The sequence below is a fragment of the Gymnoscopelus braueri genome, assembly GCF_963280865.1.
Source record: "Gymnoscopelus braueri genome assembly, chromosome: 22".
Lineage (NCBI taxonomy): Eukaryota > Metazoa > Chordata > Actinopteri > Myctophiformes > Myctophidae > Gymnoscopelus > Gymnoscopelus braueri.
In genome coordinates, this window is record NC_137624.1 from 1,205,843 (window position 1) to 1,217,792 (window position 11,950).

The 11,950-nt window shown below is 38.5% G+C and overlaps 1 protein-coding gene across 1 annotated transcript; it reads left to right on the forward strand.

The window, feature by feature from the left end:
- Positions 1-881: 881 nt before the first annotated feature.
- LOC308078279 (uncharacterized protein) lies at positions 882-11,084 on the forward strand (the record flags this gene model as incomplete). The annotated part of the gene is made up of 3 exons (XM_080419400.1): positions 882-1,017; positions 5,604-6,457; positions 11,055-11,084. 3 exons carry the CDS (start codon positions 882-884, stop codon positions 11,082-11,084), a joined length of 1,020 nt encoding a protein of 339 aa, XP_080275526.1.
- Between the last annotated feature and the right edge of the window lie 866 nt (positions 11,085-11,950).

The following is an 11,950-nucleotide window of genomic DNA, read 5'->3' on the forward strand; positions in this document are numbered from 1 at the left end:
TACTTTTAGTTTATCCTTCATTACTTTATGGTAAATGAAGAATCAGAAAATGAAGACCATATTTGATGCATTTAGGTAAATTGAGGCCACGATTAACAGCAGCAAAACTATATCAGAAATCCGGTTATGAACTCCATAAAAACTTCCTTGTGAAAATGTTCACCTATAATGACATGAAAAAAATAAGGACACCAGGGTGAAAGTGGTTCATTGTAAACATTATATGTTTTTGTGTTCAATTGTGTAACTACATTTCTTGTATGATGTAGCTAAATTGAATAACCACGTGTGTGTGTGTGTGTGTGTGTGTGTGTGTGTGTGTGTGTGTGTGTGTGTGTGTGTGTGTGTGTGTGTGTGTGTGTGTGTGTGTGCGCGCTTAACTTATGACTATGCATTTTATTTATTTATTTCAATTGTTTACTTACCACATGAAGTATTGAAGTCAAGGATACTTTTAGTTTATCCTTCATTACTTTATGGTAAATGAAGAATCAGAAAATGAAGACCATATTTGATGCATTGAGGTAAATTGAGGCCACGATTAACAGCAGCAAAACTATATAAAAAAATCCGGTTATGAACTCCATAAAAACTTCCTTGTGAAAATGTTCACCTATAATGACATGAAAAAAATAAGGACACCAGGGTGAAAGTGGTTCATTGTAAACATTATGTTTTTGTGTTCAATTGTGTAACTACATTTCTTGTATATATGATGTAGCTAAATTGAATAACCACGTGTGTGTGTGTGTGTGTGTGTGTGTGTGTGTGTGTGTGTGTGTGTGTGTGTGTGTGTGTGTGTGTGTGTGTGTGTGTGTGTGTGTGTGTGTGTGTGTGTGTGTGTGTGTGTGTGTGTGTGTGTGTGTGTGTGTGTGAAGCAGATGTCTACCAGTGATTCCTACCACTCAGCAGCCATGAGCCATGACATGAGCTCTGCTGCCCCCTGGAGGACTGCTGCCAGCATACCTCCCATCTTCACCCTTGAGGATAACAACTACACTGACACTGAGACAGGCTGTGAGTAACACACACACACACACTTGCTTTCTCAGGCCCCGTAAAGTTTAATCCAGACGTTATCAAGAAGAGCAGAGTACACTCGAGGGAGGTCTGGACTCAAGTCAAGGATGCCATATGAAGCGCTCGGTTGAAGCAGTGGTAGTGTCTGCCAACTAGGGTTGTCACGGTGTGGGGAAGCTCCCAACAATTAATACATGTATTGTAACAACACCGGTAACACCACATAACCCACTTTAATTACTTTCATTAATATATTGTGCACCGGGTGTCCTGCATTAATATTGACATGTTACAGCTCATTGGCGTTGTCCAAGACGCGAACAGGAAATAATTATAAGATTAATTGAGAGCACCGTCTACAGGTTGATGTGAAGTAAATAAAGCACTTGTATGCATGACACTCATACGCAAGTATAAGCTCGCCGTACTGAGTTCAATGCAGCTTTCAACTACACTTTGGAAGCTTACCCCCCCCCCCCCCGTTAAGTGATATGTGACACCACTCTGCTCCGCTGTAGCTAGCAGCCACCTGTTATCTGACTAAAGTATCGATAACGATACGATACAACTTTATTGTCAGTTCTCACTGAAATTTGCTTTGTGTCCAAGACGTCACCGTTTCAAGATACAGACAGGACATACACAATACATTACAGGACACACATCACAGAAGCAGACAGAAACAAGAACAATAGAACATCCTCTTGGCTTACCGATTTTGGTTTAAAAGCAGAACAGACTGGTGTACAAAAGAGTTCTTTAGCCTGTTTTTCTTATATTCTGGGACTCCAAACCGCCTCATGGAGGGCAACAGTCGATATTCATCATTTAAAACATGTAAGGGGTCAGAGGAGATGCTCTTCGCCAGTCTAAGCATGCTATTGATCTGGGCTTCTTTAAAGGAACGTAACACAGCCTCAACTGGCCTACCAACAATTTTAGCGCAGATCTTAATTTGGCTATACAGTTTGTTCTTATATACCACTGGTAGGCTGTTAAACCAGGCCGTGCTACAGTACAACATCACAGTTTGAACAACAGACGTGTAGAAAAGAGACAAGATCTGACTGCTAGCACCAAACGATCTAAGTCGGCGTAGGGAGTACATACGCTGCTGTATCCTCTTACAAATATAATCAATATGAGATGACCATGATAAGGTGGCATCTATCATCACCTCCAGATATTTGTAAGATGGGACTTGTTCAATAGCTGAACCATGGATTGTCACCGGTGGTGTCTTATCACCGGGAGCAGGACCAAATATAATTTCCTCTGTTTTCTTAGTGTTGACAATCAGATTATTTTTGTCACACCATTCCACAAGCCGGTCAACGCTACACTGGTACTGTTTCGGGTCATCACTGTCAGTCATCAGAGCTATTAGAGTAGAATCATCTGAATATTTCAGAAGAAACTGATTTGACTCGCAGGTGTTACAGTCTGCCGTGTAAAGAGTAAACAGCTAATGCAACCTTGGGGTGCACCAACTCTGGTCCTGATGGGAGAGGAGAGTCTTGTTTACCTTTACATACTGAATTCTGTCAGTGAGGAACTTAAAATAAAACTGAATAACAAAAGGATTAATGTGTAACTGAACCATTTTAGTGAGGAGCAAGTCCGGCTGTATTGTGTTGAAAGCAGAAGAAAAATCAAGGAAAAGTCCTCTAGCATAGGAACACAGGAAAAATGTATAATTGTAGCCTATAAAAAGAAAAACAATAAAATTATGTCATCGGTGTGCAAGTAACGTACTGTGTGTGTGTGTGTGTGTGTGTGTGTGTGTGTGTGTGTGTGTGTGTGCGTGTGTGCGTGTGTGCGTGCGTGCGTGCGTGCGTGCGTGCGTGCGTGCGTGCGTGCGTGTGTGATATAAAATGTCAGTTTCCAGACTCCAGTCACTTTCAGTTTAGAGCACTGCAGAGGGCAGGTGGGTGTGTGTGTAGGTGTGGGTGGGTGTCTGTGTCCAGCTGATTTTCCTTGACGCTCGTTAATGTTATATGCATCAAGGCAATTATGCGTCTGCACTATCAAATAGGCCAACATCTAATCTTGCAACAATAGAACAATAGATTTTTACAAGCGACCTCCTCTGGGCTGGCTACATATTTTGTTGTTAATAAAGTGTTAATAACAAGGCTGCACTTGGTTGGTATCCAAGTCCAGATGACAAGAATATGACTATAAGGTTAGTGGAATTAATATTTATACAGGGTCACGGGGCAACCCGTGCCCTATACATAAAGACACATGGGTTAAGGGCATTGCATGCACACACACACACACCACACAGCTACGTCCAATTCATAATCAAGACCACCGGCCGGTTTGGAGCAACTGTTGGAAGTGTGGCAGATTATGTCCTAACAGAATGTCAAAACTATAATGTCAATACTGTTGAATGCATTCACAAATTCACAAGTAATTCACACAGACTTTACAGGGATAAAACATTCAGTTTATTGTGTAACCTGTGTTAAAAGGAGTTGCTCATTGTTTGTCACCTGTAACTCCTCTGCAGTACTGGCACTGTGGGTTGAACTGCTAAACAGAGAATGGACCAAACCATGTAGCTTAAGTAGAGGAGGTACCAGTGGAAGGTGCCATGTACTGCAGAGGAGGAGGGGTGTTTCACAATGTTTATGGGCAAAGTATTCTATGGTATTCGGAAATGAATTCAAACACAAAATGGTGTTCAGTCTGAAAGTACAATATCTATTTATATGTTGGGTTATTCATGATATATGTGTCAGCTTGTAGATAAGCTATTTTTGAAGGTTAATTGCTGCCTCTGTTGTGGTAGGATCCTCTCCTATAAAAAGGAGACAGCAGAGTCAGAGCTTCAGTTATGTTCGGGCAGGCAGAGAGCTAAGAGCCCAGTCAGAGCTGCCAGGGCCCCCTCATAGGGGTGTAGCCTAGTGCGCTTTGTTTTGTTCTTTTCCCTTTTTGTTAAGTTTTGCATTAATTTCCTGAGTTCATTATGTTCGTATTTTTTGGACAGTATTATTTTTGTTATTCGAATACGTCTGCACTGTAAAAAGCTACACTGACTTTGGTGGAGGAGAAGTGGGAGAAATAAAAACCACAAAAGAGCAATTTCTGACTGTTTTTGGAGTCTCGACCTCCGGTCAACTTTACATACAGTATTAACTTATTTTAATGTGTTTTCTAAATAAAGCACTTTTAAACTGATGGTGATGGACAATGTTGATGACGTTGTGAGCTCAATATCGTGTATCGTATCGTGACACCCCTATAATACCCTCACAGACTAAATCAACCCACACAATTGATGACAGATAATCTGTCATCACTTCTATCAAAAGTATCCGTTTGGCAGATATGTACAAATATATGGTCATGTGTATGCTTTTTTTTATGTAAATAAAAACTAAATCAATCAATTGAACATAATACCCAAACGTGAATATTGATTGATGAGGAAGTCAATATTGTGCATTGAAGATTAGATATCTCTAATAGCAATTTATTTCATGTCCCTGTGTTTTATTTTATTCATATATTTTTTTTACCGGGAGGACATAGTCTATGTCCTCCCGGTGGGGGCTCCTCACAGGTGAGTCATTAGGATACAACAGCAGTGACAACATTGTGTGTAGAGAGGAATTAATTGGCATAATGACTAAATTGGGGAGAAAAGGGTGTAAAAAGCAACAAAAACAGGACATTACTTGCCCCAAGCAATGTGCTGTGATGGAACAATCTTTACCTTGACATGAAACTGGAAATTATAAACAAATCTATTCAGTCTGACTCATAGCCAATACTTTTTTTATGTTTTCTATTAAATAAAATTAAGGTACACGAGAAATGTGACAACAAGGACGTTTCACCGTAGGGGACAATTCCAACCAGGGTTTTTAGAGCGTAAGCTGTAGTTAGACTCGCTCAGTGATAGAGGGCAGCACGGGTCTGCCCCGAACCCAGCTGGGTTGGGTCCAAAATATTGACTTGTCTGCTACCCTCTACTCTGTGATCTCGCAAATCAGCTGCTGTGTAATGTTACAGGCGACCAGGCATACTTTTTACATTTTTGTTGAGTCAAATATTACTTTAATATTAAAGTCTATATATATTTTTTTAATTCACCTTATTGATTGACTGGTTACCTGCATTACACCTGCAGTAGGCTACTAGGGAGGAAGTGAATAGATATTGTATGAAGCAGCACACAGAGAAAAACTCAATGGCGCCCCCTGTAAGAGGCAATGGCGGCGCCCTGGAGAAGGCCAGGAATAAGTTGAATAGTACAAATATCAGATCTACAAGCTTACAATGCTTGTAGGTCGGCTATTTTCGCGCATTTTGTGAGACACTGTTGTACGACAAAGTAGGGCATTAATTTACGAAAAAACTAAAAGTTGAAATGTGTAGATGCAAAGTTTCTGCCCGACAGTTTACACTAATACATACTTTGTACACAAAGTGTCGCTTGACAAAAATGTAAACATAAATGACAATGATCAATGCAAAACAAACCAATTAGTAGGAGAATAAATCTGATACAATCAGAAAATACATTGATTTGTTCTCTGCTGATGTCACCTCCTCTCTCCTCTTTGTAGATCGCACAGTCCTTCCTGTGTGTAAAGAGGAGGTTTCCCCTGAACAGCAGGAGATGAGTCCCAGTCTGGCCAAGGTGAAACTAGAACCTCCACAGATTAAAGAGGAACAGCAGGAGATGAGTCCCAGTCTGGTCCAGGTGAAACTAGAACCTCCACAGATTAAAGAGGAACAGAAGGAGAGGAGCATCAGTCCGGTCCAGGTGACACTAGAACCTCCACAGATTAAAGAGGAGCAGGAGGAGGATCTACTTCAAAGACCAGAGGAGGCGGCAGGGTCATTGTTGACATTACTAGCAGTAAAAAGTAAAGTTAATGATGAAAGCAGCGAGACAGAGCCTCTAGCCAGCACCTCAACTGAACACATGAAAACACAAGCTGATGTAGAGCGCTGTGGAACATCAGAACCAACTGGTGATGACCAGCTCCTCTCTTCACACAGTTCTGAATCTGACATTACTGAGGACAGTGTTGACTGGGATTCACACTGTTCTGAATCTGATACTGAAGACAGTGATGAGTGGGAGCCCAGTGGTGCTCAGTCTGTTTTAAGCACACTGAAACCACACAAGACACATGTGGAAGGACAAAGGTTGTCTTTGAGCAACAAGTTGTCTCAGAATAGGAAATCATCAAAACAAACACCATTCATGAGAAGTCAAACAGGAAAGAAAAATGTTTGTTGTACAGAGTTTGAAAAATTATGTAGTTGCAAGGCTGACCTGAAAAAACACATGAGGATTCATACAAAGGAAAGACCATGTGTTTGTTCGGTTTGTAGCAAAAGCTTTAACCAATCTGGAGATCTGAAAAGACACATGAGGATTCATACAGGGGAAAAATCATTTACTTGTTCGGTTTGTGGGAAATGCTTTAGTGAAAATGGAACTCTGAAAATACACATGAGGATTCATACAGAGGAGAAGCCCTTTCCTTGCTCAGTTTGTAGCATGAGCTTTAACCAGTCTCAACATCTGAAATCGCACATGATGATTCACACAGGGCACAAACCCTTTGCTTGTTCAGCTTGTAGCAAAAGCTTTACCCGATCTGAACATCTGAAAACACACATGAGGACTCATACAGGAGAAAGGCCATTTACTTGTCCAGTTTGTTGCAAACATTTTACCCGATCTGAACATCTGAAAACACACATTAGGACCCATACAGGGGAAAAGCCATTTACTTGTTCAGTTTGTAGCAAAAAATTTAACCAATCTGGAGATCTGAAAACACACATGAGGACCCATACAGGGGAAAGGCCATTTGCATGTTCAGTTTGTAGCAAAAACTTTAACCAATCTCAAAATCTGAAAACACACATGAGAACTCATAGGGAAAAGCCATTTGCTTGTTCAGTTTGAAGCTAAAGCTTTACAGAATCTAGACCTTTGAAAAGACACATGTTGACTCATGAAGAGGAAAGCAATTTGCTTGTTCAGTTTGTAGCTAAATCTTTAACCAGTCGCAAAATCTGAAAACACACATGAAGACTCATACAGGGCACAAACCCTTTGCTTCTTCAGTTTGTAGCAAAAAAAAATAGCCATACGCAAGATCTGAAAGTTCATATCAAGAGTCATACAGGGGAGAAGGCCTTTGCTTGCTCAGTTTAAAGCTTTAACCAATCTGAAAATCTGAAAACACATTAGTACTCATACATGCGAGAAGCCCTTTGCTTGCTCAGTTTGAAGAAAAAGCTTTAATCAATCTGAACATCTGAAAAGATGCATGAGGACTCATAAACAAGACAACCCCTTTGCTTGTTCAGTGTGTAACAAAAGCTTAAACCAATCTCAACATTTAAAAATGCAAATTAGGATTCATATGAGGGAAAAGCCCTTATCCAGATCCTGAAAAACCCTTCAATCGAAAATGATATTTGAAAATGCAAGTGAGGACACACACATGGTAATACATTTTTAGTTGCAGTTTGTGAGGCAAAAGTTTAGGTACCGCTGTTAACTGTTGTTTTACACACACACACACACACACACACACGCACACGCACACACACACAGTATTATGTATTATATATATATATATATATATATATATAAATTCTGTCACATCTTTTTACTGAGGTTATTGATTCTGCATTTAATTGTTTTATTGTTCTTATTATTTTCTATTCTCAAGTTTAGTGTAGTTTGTTTAGTTTATTAGCACATTGTAATTCTAAATAGAAACAATACTGTACATCAAAAGAAAACAAGTTATTGTCTAAGAAAAGGAAGAAGCCAGCAGGATTATTTGGAATCCTTTCCTTATTGGAAGATGTCATTAAAATAGCATACATATAATGTGTTTCTGTTGCACTCTCTGAATGTTTTGTCAAAATCTCAATACATCACAGCAAAAATAGCTGATCTACAAGCTCACAACGTGTCACGATGCGACATGTCAGCTTGTATAACTGCTATTTTTGAATAGTGATTGTGATTAAATATGAAATACACAATTTTATTACATTTAAAATGTTCACCTATAATGAACTGCTCAAAATAAGGATGCAGAATAATTACGTCTGTACTGGGAAACAAACCGATATAGTAAATGATTTAATTATCAAGATGGTTTATAACTTGATTATAATAATGTGTGGTTGTCAGTTGTCATATCTGGACTTGTCTCGTGGCACAACAGTGAGGCTCAGGAACGGTATATATGTATGTATGTGTGCACGATGCGGGTCACATGCGCACGATTTGTATTAATAGTTATTAATTAAACTACAATAAAACAACAGTAACAACACACTCTACCAGCCTCCAGTGGTGGAAAATAGCAGATATACAAGCTCACAATGTGTTGTGCTTGTAGATCTGCTATTTTCAAATGGCCGATATAGGGCATAAGTGGTTAATGTATGTTTTGTAATAATAATCTAAATCTACAAAGTAACTAGTTACTAAAGTTTTCAAATAATTGTAGTGGAGTAAAAGTGCAATATTTGCCTCTGAGATGTAGTGGAGTAGAAGTAAAAGTATTAGAAATAGGAAATACTCGAGTCAAGTGCAAATACCTCAAAATTGTACTTAAGTACAGTTCTTGAGTACATGTACTTAAAGATGTATGCCACAATCCATTTGAAATGCTTTTCACTGTTCTCAGGTCAAATATTGATACGCGATTAAAATGCTATTAATTGCAATTAATTAATTACAAAGCCTCTAATTAATTAGATTTTTTTTAATCAAGTCCCAGCCCTAAAATATATATATATATATATATATATATATATATATATATATATATATATATATATATAGTGTGTGTGTGCGTGTGCGTGTGTGTGTGTTTTAATAACACACCAGCATCCATGTAAACATCTGTATATCACATCTGTATTAGTATAATAACACACCAGCCTCCATGTAAACATCTGTATTAGTATAATAACACACCAGCCTCCATGCCAACTTCTGTATTAGTATAATAACACACCAGCCTCCATGCCAACATCTGTATTAGTATAATAACACACCAGCCTCCATGTAAACATCTGTATTAGTATAATAACATACCAGCCTCCATGCCAACATCTGTGTATGGTGACTACCAAACATCTTATTTAGTCACCGAGAGGCTAAATCGGGGGGAAAGTTTACCTGCCAGACACGCTGTTTGTCATTAAAATCACTGTTCCAGGGTACTGCGTTTGTTCATTTTATTAAGTTTAAAAGCATTTCATTTCAGCGACATCATGACAAAGTGAATCATAGTATAGTGTTGCTCTATACCGTGCGGTTAGCAAAGTTTGACTTCCCCCGTTCACCCCCTCTCCATTTCATTTCATGAGAACCCGCAGGTGAACAGCTGACTTTACTACCACTGCCTGACTGACGTAGCACCAACACCACGTGACCTCTTTGTGAATGACATGATCAATGAATCAATTAAAAACCATAACTCATTATAGCTGCCTATACCTGTCACCAACAATCTGTATTAGTATAATAACACACCAGCCTCAATGTAAACATCTGTATTAGTATAATAACACACCAGCCTCCATGCCAACATCTGTATTAGTATAATAACACACCAGCCTTCATGCCAACATCTGTATTAGTATAATAACACACCAGCCTCCATGCCAACATCTGTATTAGTATAATAACACACCAGCCTCAATGTAAACATCTGTATTAATATAATAACACACCAGCCTCCATGCCAACATCTGTATTAATATAATAACACACCAGCCTCCATGCCAACATCTGTATTAATATAATAACACACCAGCCTCCATGCCAACATCTGTATTAGTATAATAACACACCAGCCTCCATGCCAACGTCTGTATTAGTATAATAACACACCAGCCTCCATGCCAACGTCTGTATTAATATAATAACACACCAGCCTCCATGTAAACATTTGTATTAATATAATAACATACCAGCCTCCATGCAAACAGCTGTATTAAAATAAAAACACACCAGCCTCCATGTAAACATCTGGATGTAATATAACACACCAGCCTCCATGGTAACTCTCTGTATTAATATAACACACCAGCTTCCATGCAAACATTTAAGTATTCACTGCTAACATTTTCACATGTATTCATGAGGGTTTTATACAAATGTTTGTCCTGATGAAGACATAAGTTGCAACAGTAACTTTGAAATAAAAATATTTTTTTTGTCATCGAGGCTGGACAGAGCCGTCATTTAATTAAAACTAGAAAGTGGCAGAAAAGTGACCACTTCAGCCAAAAAAAAGGTGTGACAATTGCCATCCCCTGAGACGAGACCCCAAATGACACCCTTCAGGCTGGAGTGTTTGACTATTTTACATTTCCTCCTGAAATACTGTTTTAACCTTTTCATCAGCAGAACCTTTTCAGTCCATGTATGTTAGTATACTACAATGGATGGTTCTATGTTCCCCGGGTTACTAACTTACAATCCTAACCCCTTTGGTAAGCGAGGAAGATGGAACCCTGGGAATATAGAAGCTGGGGAACATAGAACCTGGGAACATAGAACCTGGGGAACATAGAACCTGGGAACATAGAACTTGGGGAACATAGAACCCAGGGAACATAGGGATGACACCCTGCAATGACACCTGACCATTGAGGACCTATTTTTTCCATTTTTTATATTTACCGTAAATGAATGCCCTACTTCATCATACAACAGTGTCACACAAAAGTAGTGAAATAGCAGATCTACAAGCTCACAGCGTGTTGGGATGCGTGTGAATGTGTGAACCTGAAGATATTTCACTATTTTAAAATGTTTTTGAATATTAAAAATAACAGTTTTGAACATACAAATTTCCCACTCGACAGCAATGATATAATACCATGTAAACTGTGGTAGACTTTCAGAGCGGCATAGATTATTTATAAACTAGTGTGATTATATTATGACAAAAGAAAACATCTACCAATATATAACAAACAAACACATATGAAGATATCCTTGACTCCTACAGTCCAGAGAACAGAAGGAACACCTGCAGTGAAGAGTTTCACTCAAGCATTGAGGTATGGATGAGTATCCGTGCAGGAATGAATGCAGCCCACTAGGGAGCACTATCACACAGGAGAAACCACACACAGTATGTAGAGCAGATATGAGCTCTGAACACAACAGTAAATAGAAAGCAGGCTTTCTACAGGTAGGTCTACAGTGGAAAACCACCAAGGTTACTACCAAGATAATCAATAGACCTGAATCCTTTTCACTTTTTTATCAGTGGTGGAAAGTAAGTACATTTACTCAAGTACAGTATACTTAAGTACAATTTTGAGGTATTTTTTGTTTACTTTACTGGAGTATTTCCAATTTTCAGTACTTTTACTTCTACTCCACAACATCTCAGAGGCACATTTTTTACTTTTACTCCACTACAATTATTTGAAAACTTTAGTTACTAGTTACTTTGCAGATATAAATTATTACATTATAAAACATACATTAACCACTTCAGCCCTATTTTATACCTAGGCTATTTGACAATAGCCGAAGCTCACAACGTGTCGCATCGCGACGCGTTGTGAGCTAGATCTGCTATTTTCAAACATTTTAGTACTTTGACTTTTGGTACTTTAAGTACCTTTTGATACCAATACTTTTGTATACTTTTACTCAAGTTAATTTTGAATTCCGGACTTTTATTTGTAAAAGAGTATTTCTACAATGCAGTATTGATACTTTTACTTAGTAAGAAATGTGAGTACTTTTTCCACCACTGCTTTTTATATACTCTATCATATGTTCAGGTTATTGGTCAAAACTGATCCAGGGACAAAATATCATGAATTTATAACTTATAAATGAATCATATTTTTTCTTGACTTGACTTATAAATTATAAGTACGTTTTAGT